At 36.6% G+C, this 24,468-nt stretch overlaps 1 protein-coding gene across 1 annotated transcript in view; it reads right to left on the bottom strand.

Annotated features, from left to right (window-relative positions):
• The window catches only part of LOC103276889 (vacuolar protein sorting-associated protein 41 homolog), a 74,964-nt gene that overhangs the window by 38,774 nt on the left and 11,722 nt on the right, over positions 1 to 24,468 (bottom strand). Inside the window, exon 3 of the mRNA XM_021707138.1 lies at positions 2,154 to 2,261. Coding sequence (XP_021562813.1) covers positions 2,154 to 2,261 — 108 coding nt within the window. The remainder of the gene's footprint in view (positions 1 to 2,153; positions 2,262 to 24,468) is intronic.

Below are 24,468 nucleotides of genomic sequence, written 5' to 3' on the forward strand. Positions count from 1 at the left end.
GGAGGGGCCACTGCACTCCAGTCTGGGCGACAGAGTGAGACTCCAACTCAAAAAAAAACAAAAAAAAGCAGTGTGTAGCTGATCACAGAAATCACAAAATTTAAAACCAAAAGTACAAATTAAGAAATGTGGATGATGAACCAAATCCTGGGAAAACCAATACATAATGAAAAAGTAGAAGTAAAGGAAAGTGAAAGAAACAGAAGGGAATGTTAGAAATCATCAAGAAAACAGTAAGAAGATGGTAGCTTGATAAAGAAGTTTTGAGAAGAGAGGTGAGATCCACAACTTAAAATCAGCAAAATGTCCACCAACTGTTGAATGAACAACAAAATGTGGTATATCCATACAACAGAATATTATTCAGTAATAAAAAGGAATGAAGTACTAACAGGTGCTGCATCATGGATGAACTTCAAAATCATTAAACTAAACAAAAGAAGTCAGATATAAGACATCAAATACTATATAACTGCATTTATATGAAATATGCAAAACAGGCAAATCTAGTAAGATACAAGTAGATTACTGATTACCTAGGGCTATGACATGATATGTATATCCAGGATAGAAGGGAGGAAATAAGATGAAGTAAAGAACAAAAGCAGACAAAAAAGATCCTTGAACAGGTGGAAAAAAATATCCTATGGGTAAGGATGAGTGTGCAAAAGGAGTTAGGAGTTGAGGCTGACCATACGTGACGGTTTCATCTTCTTAAACAGAAGTGACATCGCCTTCTAATATAGAAGGGACAGCGGTTGAGAAGGGGATTTGAGGACTAAAGGAGCTGATGAAGGACAAATAAATGTCAATTTTTAGTGACAAATTTACCTGGGTATGGGAGTCTGTACCAGCACATGGCTGCCTTGGTCATGGGAGCACTAATTCAGAGTTGAGAGTAAGGCTGAGGGGCACAATGGAAACACAGGGATGTAAGAGAATGTAGAATGCTGGTAAGGATAATTACTCATTTCATAGACACAGAAAAAAAAAAGAGAAAGTGGATTAGAGATCAGGATTCCATGAAATCACAAAACAAGTTTTGTGGGACAATGAACACAAAAATCTAAAGGATAAAAGGAGTCAACAGAGAGTATCATGAAGGTTAGAGATCCTTCAGCTCCAGGTGCTGACACTCTCCAGGGTATGGTCTTATGGGTAGGAAAAGGAAGCAGGGAAGAGGTGAAGGTCACTGGAATTGAGCTGGGTGGAAGAACTGCGAGGTGGTCTCCAATGAGTGAAGGAAAGGAATGGGAAGCTGGGAGACTGGATCCATGAGGAGGGGTCAAAGGCAAGGCAGCCAAATAGTAGGCACCTAAAGGAGCATGTTTCTGGCAAAACAAGAGAGTAGTTAAACATTCTATTCAAGTGTTGAACGAGTACAGGAATCTATATACAACGGATTGAAATCTGAAGTAAAAAAAGAACTAGGTGGGAGGCAAGAGGCAAGATGAGGCCACTGCCGGTAACTCAGGATAAAGTCAGAAGGACCAGAGGTAGGGAATTTGCCTTTTGCGGAAGGACTAAGACTCTCTCACAGGCTCATAGGGAAGAAGAGAGCAATGGGCTGAAACTCCCTGGCCTCCAATATTCCAACTACGACACATTGTTTGGGTCAAAGGATAAGCCAAGGGTGCTATCCAGTACTTAGCTTGGACTCGGAAAGTTGGTGGGAGATTTGTTATAGCAAGGACCTAGAAGAAACTATCAATTAATTAACATAAAATACAAGTTACAATCTGGGGCATTTCTACTGATTTCTAACACCTGTAATATTAATCTCCTCTACGCTTATAAAAGCACTTTCACACTATTTCTAATCTTAACATGTTCCTAATTTAAAACTTATGATTTCAGAAATTAAGTGACAGTTTCTAAAAAACATTTCATGTAAATCTTTCTCATCGCTCACTGTCTAAATTCTACATAATACACCCTTGGAGTTTGTTGTATGCATGTGAGTGGGTGTGCATACATATTTAAAGTACGTTGGGCTATTGTTTTGTTTTTTGTTGGCAAGAAAGAAGAGAGGAGCAGTGGCATGGAGATACAATCACTGTAGAAAACCACCATCAAAAGCATCAGGACTCCAAAGTACAAACAAACTTAATAGAAACAACTTACAGAAGAATCCTCTGAAAGGATTAACTTACCTTGTCATGGACTGTCATGCAGCTAGCAGCATCCTTCTGAAGAATTTCAGTTACTCCATTGGAAAGCCTTTCATACTTCAGTTTGGGCTCCTCCTCACTCTCTTCTTCCTGCACAAAAAACAGAAAAATGACAGACATCATAGATTTGTTTTGAAAGACTCAAGGCACAGTTCTTAAGGTAGAACCAGAGATGGTTCTCTCAACGACTGCCAATAACTACAATATAGCTAAAGGTTAAGATTTTCGTGTTTCATTTTACCAACGAGGTATATCAACTGCTACAACTTCATTGGTAAAATAAATTCAAAAGCTGAAAACAGGAGTACACATACTTACTGTTTTTTTTTTTTGTATTGTCACTAACTTTATATGTTCAACCTTCTCGTTTGGTACAGCTTCATAAAATACTCTTAATCCTCGTAGTTATAGAATAAAGTTAGTAATCAATATTGACTATAACAGCCATGAATTCAAAAATCAAGAATAGTTGTAAAAATTATTACGATTCAAAACAATATTTTATTTTACTATATCAATAATTAATGAGAAACAAAAAAGTTCATACACTGAAAACTATGATAGCATAAAGCTAGCCAAAATAGAAATTCACAAAAATAATCTACTCATTGACATTTTCTTCAACAATAGTTATATAGTCTTCAACCTCCAGCTAATATTAGAGTACTCTGAAGTATATAAGTGCTTCCACCCAGAGTAACTAGAAAGGCTTGATAAAATATAAAACTGTCCCAGGCAGCAAAGAGCTGTTGCAGCAACCTGAACTAGAAGTACCAAGATTCCAGGGTAGTGGAGAAACCAAAGAAAGCTGAGCTGACATTCTACAGCCACCGTCTTTCTGGAGGCATTACCAATTCTGGGTATAGGACAAGAGGCTGAGAACCCAAGGTCTACCTGGGAAGATGGTCACTGGTAGTTAGAGAAAGCAGCACGTCTTTTTGTGCTTGTAGGGACAATATTTGAAACTTGAGCGGCCAAGATCCCAGTGGAGGAGAGAGGCAGAGAAGTGAGTTTGTTACATAGCCACTTTTCCCCATAAGTCAATTGTCAATTTCTAAAGCTGCATAGGGTATGAGGTTAAGAAGCTAAACAGAAAGCCTCAAATATGCAATTCAGCTACCTTGATATGCTGAGAAAATAAGAATTAGAGTTCAGGAGCCAACAGAAACTTGGGTCCTCGTGAATATCACAGTCTTAATACAAAAACTTACCCATATTTCAACATAGCTTTGACTCAGTTCAATTTCTAGTTAGAGTAAGGTATGTAACTCCCAACATATGTCTAGTGGAGGAAAGGGTGACTTTTCTTTGAACAAAGAAAACTACTGGGGGCCTCTACAATTTTTCACTTACAATACTGAGGATTCAAAAAAGAAAAAAATTGACAGGTATGCCATAACACAGGACCAAATGACCAAAAATCAAGATTGAAAAAAGAACATAAGAACAAATGGACGGGTGACCTAGATATGAGAGTTAAAAGAAAAGGGTTTTAAAATAACTATATGTTTTTAAAAAAAAAAAAGAAGAAAGAAAACTAAAGAAAAGATAGACATTTTCAACAGAGAATGGAAATCTGTAAAAAAAAAATCAAATGAAAATGTTTACACTAAAAATGTAACTGAAATTAAGGAATCAATAGATGGTTTAATGGAAGATTAGCAAAGCAGAAGACACGATTAGTGAAATGGACAGCAGGTTAAATAAAAGAAAAAATAGAAAAATCCAAAGGAAGCCAAGAAAAGAAAATGAATGGAAACTATAGAAAAGAATGAGACATATATGAGGTGGGACCCAAAAAACCCAGATTTTTGTTTCAGAGGTGGGCCCTTCATAGCACACTCGAATCAACCGGTCAACAAAAGTTTTTATCTGGAAGTCTTAACAAGGTTGCGTCACGATTTGCAGAAGAAACATTCTGAGTTGTGACAAACAGGTAACTGGTTCTTCTACCATGACAACGTACCTTTCCACACCTCCATGAGTGTTCAGCAGTTTCGGACTCCAAAACTGCATAACTCCTGTGGCCCGCTCTTCCTATTCACCCGATCTCACCCCAAGTGACTTTTTTTTTGTTTCCCCAGATGAAAAAAATCCTCAAAGGGAAAATATTTTGCTGAAATGGACAAGGTGAAACAAAAAATGGCAGAAGCACTAAAAGCCATCAAAACTAACAAGTTCAAAAACTGTTTTGAACGGTGAAAAAGTGTCTTGATAGGCATACTGCATCAAACGGGAAGTATTCTGAAGGTGACTAAAGTTTAAACATGTAAGAATAAATACATAATTTTTTATAAATAAATTTGGAGTTTTTCTGGGTCCCCCATTGTAGAACACAGTGTAAAGGTGTAATATACTTTTAATTACAGTCCCAGAAGGATAAGGAAAAACAAAAAGGAACAGGAGCAACATTTAAAGAGGTAACAACCGAGAATTTCTCAAAATGGATAAGACATCAACCCACAGATTCAAGTTCTCCAATAAACGAAATAAATATGAAGTAAGTCACACCTAAGGTGCATCACAGTAAAAAGATACTTAGGCAAAATAAAAATGACTTGCATAAAAGTACTCTGCCTATGGAAGAATATAATACTGAAAGGACATACTATTTAGAAACTACAAACACAAATGCTCACAGCAGTCTTTGCTTCTAGGGCAAAGAAATGCATCTTTACAGGAAAGGGGTTAATTTGTGAATAAATAGAAATGATGGACTATATTAAGCATCACGCTATAGAGTAAACATCAAATGACCTCATTTCCTCTTGACTTTTAAAAAAAGACCTTCTGAGAGTTAATAGATTTCTCCCATTTTACAGATTTTCAGTAAAAACCAATGATCAGAAATTTTAAGTAATTTCCTTAATACACAGTGGGTACAGGTGAAACTAAAATTCAAATTCAGTTATGAATGCTCCAGAATCAACACCTTGTATAACATACTACTCAATCTACTATGAAAACCATTCTACAAGTCACAACAGAAGCCTCTTCTACACTTACAAATAACTATAAACTATGTAATCAATAGAAAATGTTTTAAAATGTGTTTATTTAGCAGGTGCATTAGCTATCTATTGCTGCATAACATATTATGCCAAAACTTACTGATTTACTTATTTTCTTATTATTATGTTTTTATAGTGACAAGGTCTCACTATGTTGCTGAGATTGGGCTTGAACTCATGGACTCAAGTGATCCTCCCATCTCAGCCTCCCTAAGTAGCTGGGACTACAGGCACACATTACTGTACCTGGCTACCAAAACCTTCTGATGTAAAATAATAAATATGCAATAAATAAGCAATTGAGCAGTGGCTTAGCTGAATGGTTCACTCAGGATCTCTCACAAGGCAGCAGACAAGATATCAGCTGGGGTTGTGACCACTGGAAGGCATGGTTGGGGTTGGGGTTAGAGTATCTGCTTCCAAGATGGCTCAAAGAGCTGGCAAGCTAGCACTGGCTATTGGCAGAAGGCATCAGTTCCTTGACTCATGGACCCACCCATTGGGCTACTTAATCAGAACATGGCAAGTGGCTTTATCCAGAGTGAGTGATCCAAGAGACAGTTAAGAGGAAACCCCACGTTTTATATGGGCTACACTCAGAGGGTGCACACTCTCATTTGTATAATACTCTACTGATCATACAGCTAAACCACGATTCAGTGTGGGAGGGTTAGACACAAGAGAATGAATGATAGGAGGTAAGGTTCACTAGGGGCCTTAGTGTAGGCTAGCTATAAGAATAGTAGTAAAACTTTAAGATAAATAAACCTCGTTTAAAAAATTCAGTATTTCATGTCTACTAATAAGTTGTCTTAAATTTCACAAGCAGACTGGGCACGGTGGCTCAGCCTGTAATCCCAGTACTTTGAGAGGCTGAGGAGAAGATTGCCTGAGCCCAGGGGTTCGAGACCAGCCGGGCAATTTGGTGAGACCTTGTTTCTACAATAAATCAAAAAAATAAGCCGGGCATGGTAGCACATGCCTATAGTTCCAGCTACTTGGAAGGCTGAGGTGGAGGGATCGCCTAAGCCCAGCAGGTCAAAGCTGCGGTGGCCGTGAGCGTGCCACTGCACCCCAGCCTGGGTGACAGAGTGAGACTCCAACTCAAAAAAACATAAAAATAAAAAAATTAAATTAAAAAAAATAAATTTCACAAGTATACATGAGCTATTTGCTATTTATTTGCTAACAAAGTATTTTTTAAAAATTTAATTGGGGTCTCACTCTATTGCCCAGGCTGGAGGGCAGTGTCACAAGAATGGCTCACCACAGCCTCGATCTCCTGGGCTCAGGAGACTCATCTACCTCAGCCTCCTAAATAGCTGGGACTATAGGCACACAACACAACTGGCTAATTTTTATTTTTTTGTAGAGACAAGGTCTGGCTATGTCGCCCAGGCTAGTAACAAGTATTAAAAACAAAATGGTGCACCTAATATTACCTTTCCAAGAATAACTTTAAGAATTAACAGCAACAAAAAGGAAGTATAATAAGCACAGTTATCCAAAGGACCTATGCATTTCTATAAAAAGTAAGCTAATGATAATCAGGTAATAATAATCTCCTAACCCAAGGAGATGTTACACACCAAAACTGACTTGTTTTTCATGTAAAATATAAAATAGCTAAGTAACCAAGTCTAAAGAAACTTGAAAAAAAGAAAACAACAAAAAGCAACAAATAAACATTTATATTTATGTATCTACAAGCAAGAAACCAATCATTACAAAGTAAACATTAAATGTGGCACAGATGATGTGTGCATTCTGAAGAAAATGTGTTAAACACAAATTGAATCCTGAGTGTTAGTCTTTATAATAAGATGCCACATGTTGCTCAAGTGTGGACATCAAATGTGCATCCAATGTGAAAAGTTAATTCTAGCCTCTTGACTGTTTTGCATAAAAGCACTCATCCACGGACCATTAGATAAAGTTACTGTAAATAAGGTTTCCTGTCTTATTTATAAGTGAAAACTAAATAATTTCTCTCACATAAATATACAAAAATAAATACTTTCACAACACAGTTCACCGAAGCATTCATGCTAGGTTTCAAAAACCATAAAAAAAATGAAAACTCCAATATTAGGCATTTGATGTACCATTTCACGCTTTTCTGACAGGTATCTTTTATGTTAAGTTAAAAGAAGGGTAAAGGTGAATTTTTAAGGTTTTTTTTCTTCCTTGCTGTAAACAAAGGAAATACAAAGTGATTCAAAAATACAATTCATGGAGGTGACTCTGCTGCAGCAGACTATATCATATTTTAAATAAAAAAACATTTTTAAAAGTAGATTTAATATAGAGTTTCACTTTAATTTTAAAAATTTTTTTAAACAAAAAAAGGCTTCTATGTAGTTTCAACTTCCATGGTAAACAATCCAGTTTTAATAAAAAGCAAATCAATAATTTTTGTTAAATTTTAATAATCCTACAAACCTACAAATAAAACCATCAACAGTCTGAGTTGAGATGACAGTTAACTGCGTTTCTATGACAACCTAGTGGAATAGTACAAGTCCTGACTCGCAGCTAAGCGAAGATACGAACAGAGTGACATTTACCCATACAAGAAAAATGTGCAGCTTTCCTTTAAAAAGAATCAATTCCCAACCAACATGGATTTTTCACTAAGTGTATAATACTTTAATTAAAGACAAGTCCTTTAAACCATCCTATAAAATTCTAAACACTACCTGAAAATAAATGCCATATCATGGTCAATCTTCCTGAATTCTAAACTTAAAAAAGGGAAAAATTACTTTTGAGAATAGCAAAGTAAAGCAATTAAAGATTTCTGCCTGAAAAACTGTTTAGTAATTTGTTACCATTGTTACATTGCTACTATAGGGTAAATTTTCAAGGAGGAGGTTCTGTTAACTTGTACTTGTATACCAACAGGAATATTGCACTTTTCTCTTCACTTGATCATTTAAAATCTATGTACAAGAAATGCCTTTTTCAGGTGTTTATAAATTCTACATTTTTCATCCTGTGAAAAACGGATCTCTGATATTAGCACATTTTATATGATACCACTGTTACAGTCCAAATGAAGACCTAAATTTTACTTTTTAAAGATGTGTCCCATGTGAATTCTAGAGGCTAACAGAAAAATAATTATATTTTTCTATTGTTTTTACATAGAACTCAAAAATTTCATTACTGGATACCATTTTTTTAAATTAAAATCCAGCTTCATTTTGTTTTCACAGAATATAATGATACTAGATATACTGAAAGTGAGAGGTGAGATATAAGGCCCAACAACTCAAGCAAATGGAAAATACCACCAGTTGAGCACTCCCAGACCATTCACAATCTGCTCTAAGGAAATGTCCTTTATCCTATCCAGCTTCAACTATGAGAAAGACCTCAGCTGAACACCCAAGAATTTTTATAAGATGAATGGTTTATTTGGTTTTAAGTCATCAACTACATCGGACTGGGGTAAATCCTTTTAATAAATATCCAAGATATTGTTTTAAAGCAAGATACAATAGGGAAACACTAATATGCTTAAAAAGAATTCTTCTTATTTTTTTCACTCACTCACCACGTTTATGTGAATTCTTATTTTTAAAAAAAGCTTTCATACAGTATTACAGCTTGAACTTCCACAGTAAAAAACCAACTAACAGTAAAAAGCAAAAGCAAATCAACAACCAACCATGAGTATAAAGATACAAAATAAAGGCTTTCTTCCTCTAGACATTCTCTCTTGAAAGCTAAGGAGAATTATTCAAAATTGGGGATCAGTACCCTGCAGCCTTTGGGTGAGAAGGCTGTCCCTGAGCTCTTGCATCTAGTGGAGGCTGAGGCTGAGGGTGGGACTGGGAATTAGCAGCTCCCCATGAGGTAGAACCTGAAGTTTGGTGGAGTCCAAGTTCATCCTGATCCTTATCTGGGAGGGTGGGCGGTTCTCCAGCAGCAGTGAGGCAGCTGACCAAGTGGAATCTGCAGGCCCAGCCTTATCCTATGCTCCTCTGCTTCCTCCACCCGTGCCCTCCCAGCACTCAGCCACCCACACCCCACTCCACCCAGGTGGGCCTGTGGCCAGTAATCAGAAAAAAAAAAAAAAAAAATATATATATATATCTATATATATTCAAAATTGGTAGTCAATCTTACAAGTTTAGCATACAAAAATAGCTATCAAAATTCTGTATCAGAATATTTAAATTTTACTAAATTTCCATTTAAGAAAAATTATCTCTTTACAAATAATTCATGTCATAGAAGCCCTACGATATACTAAAATATTAGAAAAGATAGAGGAAGAACAGAAAAACACAGGGCAAAATATAAATAAGAATTTTATTTAAAACACAATTGCAATCAATACTATAAATCAATCAAAACACATAAATGAATCAAAATACATAACTGAAACACAACTAACAATATTATAAAAACAGGTAATACAAAGGGTATTATCAACATAAATAGACAAACACTATATATGATTGGGTATATACATTTACTTGAAATTATAATGTTATCACAAAAAGTAAAGGCATAGTACAGGACATCTACACATATTTCACTATGATCTAGAAGTTTTCCAGAAAAGACAGAAGAGATACATGATGAGGGAGAAAAAAAGCCTAAATGACCCTGAAGATAAAGTTCAAAATTAATCAAGAACTAAAGTCTTCAGTTAGCTATATAATGCCCATCCCACTCCACCCCAAAATGAATGTTACTTCCTTAAATGGGCAACTGCAACTATTAATTATTGTGCACTATAGTTCTATTAGAGAAAGATCATTTTATTTATACCAAAAAAATGACTGTCTGGTAGGAAAGATGGTTTCATAGATCCTTCTAAAGTGTCAAAACATATCAAGAAAACTACATAAACAGGCTGAAAGAGTAACTTCTGATTTCCATTAATAACACAAGGTATTATAGCTGCCTCAATGACTAAACTTTTAAAGAAAGTGACATGAAGATAATGGAATTCATCCACAATAAAACAACTGTGGTCAAAGCTCCCAGGATGCCTTTCCATCAGACCACTGACAGATAAGCAATTACATTTTTATATGAATGCAAATAATGCTGTTAAATTTTCAACTTTCAAGCAATATTGCTATTAAGAAAAAAATATATTAATTTAAAAAGTAGCTGAGATTAGGAGAGGATAAACGTAATCTAGATGGCAAAGATTCACTTTTTCAAGGGGAAAATTCATCATGAATGTGTTTATATCCATATACTATTTTTAAAAGCATAAAATATATACGGCTAAACAAGTGGTTCTCAATCAGACCTGACTTTATCTTCCAGGGACATTTGGCAATGTCTAGAGTCATTTTTGTTATCAAAATTGGGTGGGAGGAAAGGTGCTACTGTCATCTAGCAGGTAAAAATCAAGGATGACGCTAAACAATCTTCAATGCACAAGACACTCTCCCAGAACAATAAATTATCTGGCTCCAAATGCCCATAGTTCCAAGTTGAGAAACCTGGAATTAAATAAATTTCACAAGGTAAAATATTATACAGACATTAAAATCTGTTTTCAAAGATAGTTTAATAACAAAGGAAAATGTTCTCACAACGCCTTGCTAAGTGAAAGAATACGTGATAAATCCTGCTTTGCATGATCCAAATTTTATTTAAGAAATGTATATGCATTTCTTGGGGGGAAGATGAAAAGAATAAACACCAAAACAGTAACCTCCCTAGGCTTCAGTTTCTTCATCTGTAGAATGGGGGTGGTAATAGAACCCATATCACAGGGTTGCTGTAACCAATAAAGAAGATAGCAAATAAAAATCACTGTTATGAGCTCCTGACAATATTTTCCAAAACAAACATATCATATTTATTATAAAACTAAATGCTATTTTTAAAGCCATGGTTCAACATCCTCTTCAAAACATTGTGTCTAGTGAGCTGAGATTCTTATCTCTCAAAGCTGCTTTCCTTACCGTAACACTTTGGCCAGAAAAGTGAGAAAAAGTTGAGCCTCTAATAATTGAGGAGCTCTACTTAAGATTCACAAGATATGCAGTCTTCATAAACCTTGGTCTCTCTTGTGCCCTACAGTATTAGAATTTCATGTTCAATTCAAGGAAGAAAAAAATAAGGTGAAGGTTCCCATGCCCTAAGCCACATACCATAAACAGGATCAACTCCCATCATTTATTTTATATTGCGAAAGCGATAAGAATATATAGAGGAGGGGGAAAAATGAGAAAAGCAAATAAGCTTTTCATTTCCTTCTAGCCATATGGAATAACCTTACCAATCTTCAAGTTATGCCATTCAGGTGGACAATTTCCTCCACTAAAGCCAACATAACCCTCTTTTCCTTTCTTCCCAATATCACTTGGTGATCACAAGATCCTTAGAAGCAGGGTTTATGCCTTTTCATTGTTCTGAACTTCACCTAACAGAACTGCAGGTACCTAATAAAGACCAGTGAAAACAAACGTACATAATAACAGCAAACTGGGTTTGGTAAGCAGCTTTTCTAAGGCATTCTCATTTAGATTTCCACACAGAAAAATCCAAATCATAGAATAGCAACCAAGAAGAACCTTAGAGGACATCTAAAGTATGTGTTATTTCAGTCATGGAGAAAATACAAATCATAGACTAGCAACCAAGAGGAACTTTAGGGGATATCTAAACTATGTGTTATTTCACAGACACAGGGGGAAAGGAGTAGGAGAAAGGAACGTAGAGGTACCAAAGAGAAGAAAAGGGTTGGCAATTCTGAAATTGTGTAAATTAAAATTAAAAATTTATAGAAATGGAGCTCTATCATCTTCTAGCAGTAGTAGCCAACAGAGGTCTTACAAACTCAATTTTCAGAAAAACTTACCTGTATTCCTAATTTGCATATTGTTCTATGAAAAAGGAAAATACTGAAGTTCTTGAAATTATTGTGTTTTACAGAAGATTAAATACTCTCAAGCATTTCCAGTTGCATATTCCATAAGCCAAGTGCAAAGAAGCACTTGCTAGCCACCCCCACCAAAGAAAGCCTCTTGCAGCTTCTCAATAATTTCCATGAAGATATAAGCTCAAAGCAGTAATAAAAATTAAAATAATTACTAAAATCAAGGAGAAACCAACACGTTTGTTAAATCTGAATGACATACACTGATTTATTTCAAGAAAACATATAAACCACCCAAACAAAAGGTAGACAGATGCTTTCTAGCTCTCCCACCAATCCTCTGTGCCCACAACTTGGAGCCTGCCCCAACTCCACCAAGTAGACACCTGCCCTTCCATCATTTAGGGACTGCTTCCCAGAAGGAGGGAACTATGCTTGCAACCTCTGCCCAGTGTACCTCCATGCTCCACACCTTTTAGCCCTGGCCACTATCTTTTTACATCTTTCTTTCACAAGCAGAGGCTTTAAAGTAAATACCTAACACCTGGACAATGCACTATCCATGGTCTGGGAGCCCCAGCCTTAAGCGCTGCAGGACTAAAGGAACCCTGACAGCAGGAAGATGGAACTGCAGGGGACCAGAGAAAACTAATAAAAGTAAAAGCAAAAATGAATTAATAAACCGGGAAACAAAAACATTAATAAGTCCACACATTTATATTTTTTAAAAACAAATAGAATAAGATAACCACAAAAATGAGAATAAAAGTCATCAAAGTACTATCTCCTGCAGAAAGGTGCCTGGCCCAGATTGTTTCAGCAGCATGTTTTAGCAGCACGTTCTGTTAAAAAACCTTCAAAGAGCTGGGCTCGGTGGCTCAGCCTGTAATCCCGCGCCTTGGGAGGCTGAGATGAGTGGATTGCCTGAGCCCATGAGTTCGAGACCCTCCTGGGCAACTTGGTGAGACCTCATCTCTACAACAAATCAAAAAATTAGCCGGGTGTGGTAGCGCGCGCCTGTAGTTCCAGTTACTTGAAAGGCTGAAGCGGAAGGAACGCCAGAGCCCAGCAGGTCGAGGCTGCAGTGGCAGGGAGTGGACACTGCACTCCAGTCTAGGCGACAGAGTGAGACTCCAACTCAAAAAATAAATAAATAAAAAATAAAAACCTTCAAAGAATAGAACACTGGCAAGTTATTTAAATTATCCCCTAACAGGGAAATATAAAAACTTCCAATTTATTTTGAAAAGCTGGCAAACCCCAGTACCAAAACTCCCAAAGAAAAAAATAAAACTATATATATATTTCAGTCATCTCATGTAGGAACTTAAGTGTAAAAATTCTGAATATCATAAATCAAACCCAGCATATATTAATGGAAAACATTTCTGAATTGTACCCCACATCTTTAAAAAAAAAATTTAAGATCAAATATTGCAAAACTCCAAAGACTGAATATTAAGAAACCTGACTTCATCACTTGATTGGTTAAAGAAGAAAAATCATAGGATCACCTTGACACTGCAGACAGCATAAAGCTCAATGTTTGTTTGTGTTTTTTTAAAAAAATAGCTTTCAGTAAATAAAAAGGTTTCTTTCCCAAAGAGCCAAGAATTTTTGAAATCAGAAGCCAACATAATACTGAACAATAAAGTAAGAGAAACATTCTCATCATCAGCAGGGAAAAAAAAACCACAGGTAGCAGCTATCATGTTTGCTTTTTTCTAAACCAATTTAGGAATTTTAGCCAAGGCAAAAAAGTAAAAAAATGGAAAACATGGATCACTGTTGGTATGGTCACATTTCAAAATGACATGATCATGGAAAGAAGAAAACACAGTTTCTTCCACACAAATTGCTTCTCTGGGCTGCTGGTCCCCTCCCCTCAAATCAGCCCTGAAGATATAACAAAAATGAGAGGAAAGAGGTATTCCAGAAATTAGCATCCGAAGAGAAACCCCCCCCCGAAAGGGGAGTGGCCAGGGCTCAGGGATTGGCGATTTCGCTGCCTATTTACTACCTAAACAGGCAACAGCAAACCTGTTGGACAGGAGTGAGGACTGGCCAGCAGCGTTCACTCCACCTCCTCCTCCTACCCTACCCCTACCAATAGGCGAAGACCTCCTGGGAGCTGCCTCCCCTGTGAATTTACCCAAAAAGCACTACACAAAGGATTGGAAGAGTCACTGCACAAATTCCCACATTGAAATGCATTTTTGGAGAAAGCATTCAAATATTTTTAAAAATCCTGAGCCCGCGGGTTCGAGACCCGCCTGGGCAGTGAGACCTCATCTCTACAATAAATCAAAAAAAATCAACCGGGCGTGGTAGCGCATGCCTGTAATTCCGGCTACTCGGAAGGCTGAGGCGGAAGGATAGCCGGAGCCCAGCAGGTCGAAGCTGCAGTGGCCGGGAACAGCCACTCCACTCCAGTCTGGGCGACAGAGTGAGACTCCAACTCAAAAAAAAAAAAAAAAAAAATCCAAACGATGCTCTAAGAGATACGGCATTAAAAAAAAAAAAAAGGAGCTGGGCTTGGTGGCTCAGCCTGTAATCCCGCGCTTTGGGAGGCCAAGGTAAGTGGATTGCCTGAGCCTGAGGGTTCGAGACCCGCCTGGGCAACTTGGTGAGACCTCATCTCTACAATAAATCAAAAATCAGCCGGGCATGGTAGCGTGCGCCTGTAGTTCCAGCTACTTGGAAGGCTGAGGTGGAAGGATCACCGGAGCCCAGCAGGTCGAGGCTGCAGTGGCCAGGAGTGGTCACTGCACTCCAGTCTGGGCGACAGAGTGAGACTCCAACTAAAAAAAAAAAAAGAAAAAAGGAAAGAGATGGGAGGAAGGAGGAAGGGAAAGGGAACTATTCAAAATCCTACTAGAATTCATAATCAAGTAGCCAGACGGTTGCAAAAGAAACTAAAAGTTTTCCTATGCCAATTCTACCACATGCAGCCCATGTACACTGGACCAGTTACTTAAAGCCTCAGTTACCTTGTCTTTTTTGAAAGGGGAATGATAACATGTACCTCAGAGGATTTTTGTAAGAATTAAATGCAATAAATGTACACAAAGCTCAAAGCTTAGTATCTGATAATATCCAGTGAACATCAGATACTAAAAATATTACCGTTATGTGTGTTACAGCCCCAAGTTTAAACTATAGAACTCATATCCTCCCTTCTGAGTTTACCTCCTATCACATCACCAGAACATAAAATTGAACAAACAGTAACGTCTAATCTAATTATCTCTTTGTTTTAAACTACTTGCAAAAAAATGAAGCCATATTACTTTTGATTTTAGCACATCATTACAAATGTATTTTCAAACATATCCAAGTGTGAATCTTATTTTAGTAAAGTAAGAGGAAATGCTATCATCTCCTACTCACTAAACCACGAGCCTTTCCTGGATTCTTGTAAAGACTGAAAGTAGCCCATCACAGGCCAAATCCCTCAAAACTGCCCAATCACTGGTGATGGAAATGATGACAACAGACTAAAACCTTAAGCTCTATCAGAGGTTTCCCTACTCTCATCCCTCTCGGATACTATTCTGAGAGACTTACTTAATCCACTGAGGTCTTTGGGGTAAATAGTCATATTCTAAAGTAAAGAACTGTGATGACATGGATGTCTGTGAATCTCTATATTTAAAAACAGCTGCACTGTAACTGAAATAGCTCATGGATGAAAGAAATCTTTGTGCTATTTACATCTATTACAGCATTTCTCGAGCCTGCAGAAAAAAAGAATGCCTTAAAGCCCTGACAGCATTGAACCAGGCCCTAATTGTCAAGTGAAATGATCACTTAAACACATTCTTGAACAATCATCAGAAAAGATATGCATTTTTATAAATACAGCTCCTGACAGTTTCAGTGGTTTCATTACAACTATTTTCTGTATGTTTTCCCTTGCTGGATATATTTGACTCCCAAAACTCTGAAGAATAAAGCCTAATAAAAAGTGCTAAGGACATAAGGCCATCCAATCAAATTATTTACTGCATTGGTTTCCTATAACTGCTGTTAAAAATGACCACAAACTTAGCAGCTTGAAACAACACAAATTTGTTATCTTACAGTGATGTAGGTTAGATGTCCGACACAGACGGCACTGAGCTAAATCAGGATGTCAGCAGTGTCGCATTTCTCTGGAGGTTCTAGCACAGAGTTCCTTTCGTTGCCTTTTACAGCTTCTGGAAGGCGCCTACATTCCTCAGCTATGGGACCCTCCTCCACCTTCAAAGCCAGCAAAGGCAGGTTGAGTGAACCTTCCCACATCGCAAAGCTGACCTTCACTCCTGCTGCCCTCTTCCATTTATAAAGACCCTTGTGTCTACACTGGTCCTGCCCAGGTAATCCAAAGTAATCTCCCTCTCTTAAAATCAGTCGACTGCCAACCTTAATTCCCTCTTGCTATGTAATACAACATATTCGCAGGTCCCATGGATTAGGATGTAGGTATCTTTCAGGGACCATTCTTCTGCCTGCTACTGAGAATAATATAAGGATCAAAGAGGATAAATATGATGGTGAACTGTGGAGTTGAACAACCTGAGTCAAACCCAAAGCTAAATAAAATACTTCTCATTTGCTTATTCTTAAATTAAATCATGGTAATTTTGAGGACACAGCATGGGATAAAATAGTTCTCAGTTTGAGTCAAGAGGCCAGGGCTGGTCCTTGTTTCTGTTTGACAAAAGAAGGGCACTCTCAAAGTCCTAGTTTCACCATCTCCAAAATAAGGACACAATGTCAGCTTTGCATAACTGTTCAGACGATTCATAAAATCAATTCATTCATTCACTCACAAGCAGCTCTGCTACGTACTGGAACAGGGGTCCTGCCCTCATGAAACTGCCTGGCATAGACCTAGAAAAATAAATAAATAAAATAGCAGCAGTAGCAACAGTAGCACATATTCTGAATACCTTTTAATGCCAGCCAAGGTGCTAAATATACATTATTTCCTTTAACAGTCACTCAACAAATGTGTCCCTTAAGAGCATTCTAGAGTCCACCATTTGTAATACAGAACACAAGAATTTCTGAGGGCAACGAAGACATTTTGCAAACTCAGTCTCTTGAGCCCATTCCAGTAGGGCCTACCACTACCTCTGGTTAGAGGCGATCCTCTGCCTCAGCCTCCCAAGTAGCAGAAGAATAGCCTAAGCCCAGAAGGTCGAGGCTATGGTAAGCTATAATCATGCCATGCACTCTAGCCTGGGTGACAGAGTGAGACCCTCAACCCCAAAACAAAACAAAACAAAACAACCAAAAACCTTTAAATTCTTCATCACCTCTACCCAGAGTTCTACCAAAACCTCCCAATCAGTCTATCCCCTCCACTCATCCCCCTCAGTCTTTTTTCAAAATAGCATCAGAGTGATCTTACTAAAACAAATAATGGCTTTCCAGCTTACTCACAGTAAAAACCAGAGTCCATAAACTGACCTACAGGTGCTACATTCTTAGCTACCCATTACTTCTCTGACATCATTGCATACTACTCTGCTCCAGCCACACTCACATCCCACTTCCAGGCATTGTATGTGTTCTTCCTTTTCCCTTGAGACTTGTCCCTCAAATATTTACTCAAGTGTCACCCTATCAGAGAGGCCTTCCTAACTACCCAGCCCACTTCGTATACCCCTACCCAGTGTTATTTTTTTTATCTACAACACTTATAACTTCTTGACATAGTGTATATTTAGGTGTTTTCTTGATTGTCTACCTTCCTCATCAAATACTGGTATATCCTAAGGGCAAACATCCAGAACATAAAAATATTCAATAAATATTTGTTGAATGAATAAAATAATCAATCAGTCAATGTTAGACTACCTAAAATAATTTTTTCTTCTAGGCAGTGAAATTATAAATTCTGTTCAAAGATACAGCATACCAGAATGCTCATCTTTTCAATCTCTAACAAATGCAAAAATACAGATTCAAAAATCTGGCATCTAGAACATTTCTACTGAGTTTCCAAATATATAATTTTTATAATATATGCTTCAAAGGGAATGTTTATCCATGCCTGAATGATGCAATAATCAGCAGAACCTGTTAATATTAATAGCTCATTAAATGAAAGAACAAGTCTGTAATCCAAGGGTTATCTGGAAGGATATAACACTATAATCTCATGCTCCATTTTTCTTAGCAATCAATCTCATAACAGGGCACATTTCCATTTTAGTTACTAGTTGCTACAAATTTGTTTATTAAAATTAATACATGAAAAGAATCAATTTAAGTTTCAATAAATGATTCATAATGTTCTACCCACCAGGTGACATAAAGAAATGATTTTTTGTGTGATGCATTTTCTGATTTAAAAAGCTATTTCCTGATTTCTCACAATGACTGATTTTCATTTTAACAAAACTGGAAAAGAACTCTCCTGGTGGCTGATGCACCTGGAAGTTGCATTTTATTTTAAAATTAATTAATCATTCAACATAAATACCATACAGGTTTATTTTAAACAGTTTCAGCTATTTGTTAGTCCACTTGTCTTTTTTAAAATTCATATATCTAACACATTCAAGGCCTCCTAACTGTGGTATTCGGAAGAACTAAACAAGATCTAAATGGACATCTAGGAGACAGGCTTATTAATAATGATAAAAAAATTATAAAAACAGAGGTGACACTAATCAACTGTCCTGCTATTATATGCCTTGGTTTGTGCACTGGGTAGTGCAATGTGTATGCAATCTTTTCTGCAATGGAACACAGTATAGGCAGAATAAGCCTTAGTTTAGCTATTCAATTGCATCCACTAATTGCAAAAGGTTACTGGAACCCTCACGTAGCATAAAGCAGACCTAAAAACATTCCAGTTCCTATTTGCTGCTCTTCTCTTTCCTTGACACTCCTCTTTAGCCTGATGCATTTTCTTCTTTTTCTTCTCTTTGCTTTTCAATTGTAATCTTGAAATGTTAGGTTAACAATTTGATGCTTCTATTGCAGAGTTTTTTGTATAATACTCTAAACTCTTCTGAGAAAAGTGGGATATACTTCTAAATATATAATATGCCAGGAACCTATTTAGAGTAAGCAGGATTTTTTAAAAATACATATCTCCATGAAGCAGAGTTACTTTAGTTTTCAGTTCTATGACCAATGTATTCCACAGCACATCGTTCGTGTTCCATAAATAGGAAAGACTCCACAGAAAAGGATGACATTTTTGTATTGCTGATGCCTCAATTTCCATTCCCTACACTGATTCTACTCCAAAATAAATGTGCTGTGTTAAGCCACTACAATTTTGCAACTGCTTGTTACTTCAGCATAGCCAGCTCCTGTCTACTCTACTACCTAATAGGATCGTGGTCCATATTAAATGACATAATCCATGTAAGGTACCCAGCACAACATGTAATGCAGAGTAAATAATGAAGTAATTGATTCCTGATTTAAATATTATTTTGAATTAAAAAGCACATCATAAAGATAAATCAGATGTTTGAATAATCTGACAAAGATTTTAAAACAGCCATTAGAAAAATGTTTCAACAAGCAAAATTATTTTGAAGCAAATAAAACAATTGGACATCTCAGCAAATAAATAGAATTTATTTAAAAAAACAAAAATTTTAGAGCTGGAACATACAATAACCAATAGAAATAACTAGCTGGATAGACTCAATAGCAGAGTAGAGATGACAGAGATGGAACCAACAAACCTCAGGATAGACCAATAGAATATCTCCCCTCTGAATGAGAGAGAAAAAGACTTAAACAAAATGAACAGAACCTCAGGGGTCTGTGGAAGAATAACAAATGGGCTACCACTCATATTATTAGAGTTCCACAAGAAGAGAGAGAGAGAGAGAGACTGAAAGAACATTTGGAGAAATAATGGAACAAAGGCTGAAAAATTTACAAATTTGGTGAAGGGCATAAAACTACAGATCCAAGAAGCTGGGCAAATTCCAAATAAAATAACAAAGAAATCCATGCCAAGAGACATCATAACCAAGTTTACGAAAAGCAAAGTAAAAAAAAAAAAAAAAAGATACTGAAAGCGGTCAGGGAAACACAGCACATTAACTATGAGGGAACACCCATTCAAATGACTATGGATTTCTCATTTAAAATGAGATAGACCTGAAGGAAGTGGCATAGCACCACTTATGTTCTCAAAAGAATTGTTGACCATGCATACTATAACTGATGAAAACACTCTTAAAGAACAAGGAGTAATAAAGACATTCTCAGATTTAAAAAAAAAAAAACAAAACTTAGAGAATTTGTCACTTCCAAATCTGTCCCTATAGAAGAGCTAAAGGAAGTTTTCTAAACAGAAAGAAACAGAATATAGGATAGAAGATACAAGATAACAGAAGAAGGTTAGAACTTCAAAACGGAGAGGAAAATATAGAAATGGGTGGAAAAAAGGGGTAATATAATAGATTATCCTTCTTTTAATAAATTTGTTAGATAATATGTGAAGCAAAAAGTTTAATACCTACTGATGTGGTGCTCAATATATGTAAAGTAAATATCTAAACAACTGCACTTAAAATGCAAGGAGGATAAAAGGACCTAAATGGAATTGAGATTTCTACACTTGACTAGAAGTGACAAAATGTTGTGGACACCAGTAAACTGTAATAATTTATCTCTGTGTGTGTGCATATGTGTGTGTGCATGTGTGTGTTTATTTTTTTAACACCTAGAGCAGCCACTAAGAAAACTGTACAAAGTAACTCAATAATACTACAAATAAATCAAGATGGAATCCTAAAAAATGTTCAAGTACTCAGAGAAGAGACGAAAAAGAGAAATAAGAGATGAAAAATAGAAAAAAAACCCAAAAGATTGATATGTTAGATTGATATCCTAACATATCAATAATTACTTTAAACATAAAATGGTCTAACCACACCATTTAAAAGACTGGCAGAGTGAGATTAAAAGACAATATCAAAAGGTAAACACATATGGTTGCATTCATCTAACATGCATAAAATGACAAAATTATAGAGATGTAGAACAGATTAGTGTTGCTAGGGGTTAGGGGAACAGGGGTGGGGAGCTGACTGTGACCACACAAAAGAGTAGCAAAGGGAATCTTGTGACAAAACCGTCTTGTATCTTTACTGCAGTGGTGGTTACCTGAATCTTCTTCACAAGATAAAACTGCACAAAACTAAATACAACACACAAATGAGTGCATGTAATACTGATGAAATCCAAATAAGGTCTGTGGATTGTACCAATATCAATTTCCTGGTATGAAACTGTAAATAGAGTTATATAAGATGTTACCTTCTGGGAAGTAGGGGAAGAGTATATAGAATCTCTCAGTATTATTTCTTACAACTGCATGTGAATCCCAGTTCTCAAAATAAAACCTTTTTTTTTTTTTTTTGAGTTAGAGTCTCACTCTGTCGCCCAGACTGGAGTACAGTGGCCGCTCCCAGTCACTGCAGCCTCAACCTGCTGGGCTCCGGCGATCCTTCCGCCTCAGCTCAAAATAAAACCTTTTTTAAAAATCCAAAAAAAAAAAGGGTATTAGAGTAAAAGCAATTTTGGCCTTATAGAACATCTTGGATACAAAAAAAGTGGCTAAGAAGTAAACTAAATTTTTCCCCTATCGCCTTGTGATTGGGCAAGGAAGGACATGTTGCTTTATTCTGGGTTCCACAGCTTTGCAACCCAAAAGTTCTGTAATATCAACACAGAAGACATCTATAATATGTATAGAAATGAATAAATTTTGTTAAAAACATTTTTATTGTTCTGCTTAATATATGAGCCATACATACTTGTTATGGAGAACTTAGAAAATAAAGGCAGATAATGATAGGAAATAAATAAAAACCACATGACTAAGTGATAATATGGTATTATATCCTTTTTTCTGTGCTTATATGTGGATTTTGGGAGGTGTAAAGAAATATAGTCTAAATCAGGAACTGAAAACCTACAGCCTGTGAACCAAATCTAATCAGACATCTGTTTTTGTACTGCCCAAAAAGGTGCTTACACATTTATATAGTCACATATCTGCATAATATCCACAATACTGTCTCTTTGTCTGCAAAGCTTTAAATGTTTACAACCTAGACCTTTACAGAAAAAGTCTGCCAATCCCTGCTCTTAATAACATTTGTGCAAAAAGTTTTTTCAATTATGAAAATAATATGAAATAAAGATATGTGAATAATTTCTGTATCTAAATATTAATATCATTAATCATGTTAGTGACAGAATAATAATCCATTATATGGATTATATGGATAGGTCTTTTTTAACGCAATTCCTTATTTCTGAATATTCAACCTGTTTCAAGTTTTTGTATTATAAGCAAAGCAATGAACACCCTTACAACTAAATTTCTGCACAGAAATATTGATGTACTTTTGGAAGGTCTAACCTATAAATAACATTATTTATTTTATAAGTAATTATGTTATAATTATGTTATAATAACATTATACATCTTATGGCAAAACAAGAATTTTATTAAACAATTAATATTACATATAAATTAACAAGGCTATTCTCTATTTTCCAGAATAGAAAGTAATTCAGAAATTGGCATCTTTTCCTACAAGTTGAACAAGTCAGAATCTGTAATATTGCCCAAAATATTTTATACATGGCAACATTCCAGGGAAGGTTTTTTTTAAACCCTGTCCAGTTCTTTAAATGTACATAGAAGAGTCTGGCAAAAAATTAGAGAGTTACAGTGAAGTCACAGGTAGTTTAATTAGAGGTTAGGAGCTCTGGTTTTGGAGTCCAACTACTAGATCCAAACCCACTTACCATCTGGGTAGTTTTACAAGTTAAATCAAGCAATCATCATAGCCAAGTCACAGGGCCAATTAACATACCTAAGAAGCAACCAAGTGCCAAGCACTATTTTCTACACTGTTTTTGTAATGATCAACAGGTACAAAACTTAATAAGAAGAAGAGATAGAAGAAGAAGAGGAAGGGATATTCTTTCATAGGACTTCCACAAGAACCATGCAAATGGTCTTCCTGTCATAGTTCTCCTCTCAAAAACAGGTGTCTCAAAATATCACTAATGAAACTGAAGTGGAATTGGAAAGTAATTCAAACTGAGTAAAGAAACCCAAGAAAAACTTCTCCTGAGTACTTCGCTGGTACTAGAATCAGTACCACCTGGGAGAGTAGCCACTTTCATGGAGCAGTAAGGAGTCTCTCCCAGCCCTCAGGATGAAGACCCAAGCTGGTAAATGAGCTACCATCACAATATCTAATATACAAGTTGAGGATCCCTAATATTTACAGAGTGTGCCACATGTGTCAGGCACTATATAAGATCCAGTACAAACATTAGTCTTATCCTCACAGTAACTATACAAGGCAAGCAATAATGCCCATTTTTCACATGAGGAAACTGAAGAACAGAGGAAGTGAGTGCTATGCCCAGATCATACAAAAGGTATGAAGTTTCATCAAGATACAAACCTAGGGACGCAACTCCAGTCATTTAGCACCACCCCAAGCAGAAGGCACCAGAGCTAAAGGGTAAAACAATGGAAAGAGCCCAGAATTGGAAACCATTTCTCTCAATAACCAGCTGTATGACACTAGATAGTCAGGCTACCCATTGGGTCTGTTTCCTTAACTTTAAGATAACTACCTTTTCCTTCCATTTCTTTCCTCAGTCTGGCCAGCTTTCATTCTCTACCTTCCTAGTTTTTTGGTCCATTTCTAATCTGAGTTTTTTTTTTCATTTCTGACTTAAGGTACTTTATCATATCTGCAAATGCATGTTCAAAGACAAAGAGCATCATGAGATCAGAAGACTTACAACATTCAGCTCATGATAGGGTGTTGTTACTGTTTTCTGCTGTTGAAAATTCTGATTCTCGCTTTCTCTTTTCTTCTTAAAGTAGCTTTGTATAGATGTTAGCTGTCTTTTCAATTCATTTTTCAAATATCTTGGATTTTCCTGGACAGCAACAGGAGACGCTACCATGAAGCAGTGAGGTATCTGAGTGATTTACTAGGTTTCCACATTTTGGTTGTGGGAGAGAGGAATAGATAAGTGTTCTGATCTCATGATGCTCATTGTTTCTGGGCACCCTTGATATCCTCAGCTTTGTCTTTTCCCCTTCACCACAAAGCCTCTAAGGGATGCCTCCTCCATCTCTCCCAGTAGCACTACCCAACACTGTCACCTCTGGCCCCATGTACCTTCAAATCTCTTTCTTTAAACTCCCCAAATGCACCATGTCTCAGGTCTGTTTTCAAATTTCCCAGCTCAGGGTGAGGCCACCTCTCACTAAGGGTGATTTTTATCTGTATTCTGCCACTGCAGGACTAAGCTGCACTCTTTTCTCTTCCTGTCTCCATCTGACTCTCAGCTCGTGTCAACTCCAGAGTCAGCTCCACAGGCTTTGGATGTTTCCTTCCCCACTTATATTAAA

Source organism: Carlito syrichta, unplaced genomic scaffold (assembly GCF_000164805.1).
Source record: "Carlito syrichta isolate Samal-C Ts95f unplaced genomic scaffold, Tarsius_syrichta-2.0.1 Scaffold316399, whole genome shotgun sequence".
NCBI classification, from domain to species: Eukaryota; Metazoa; Chordata; class Mammalia; order Primates; family Tarsiidae; genus Carlito; species Carlito syrichta.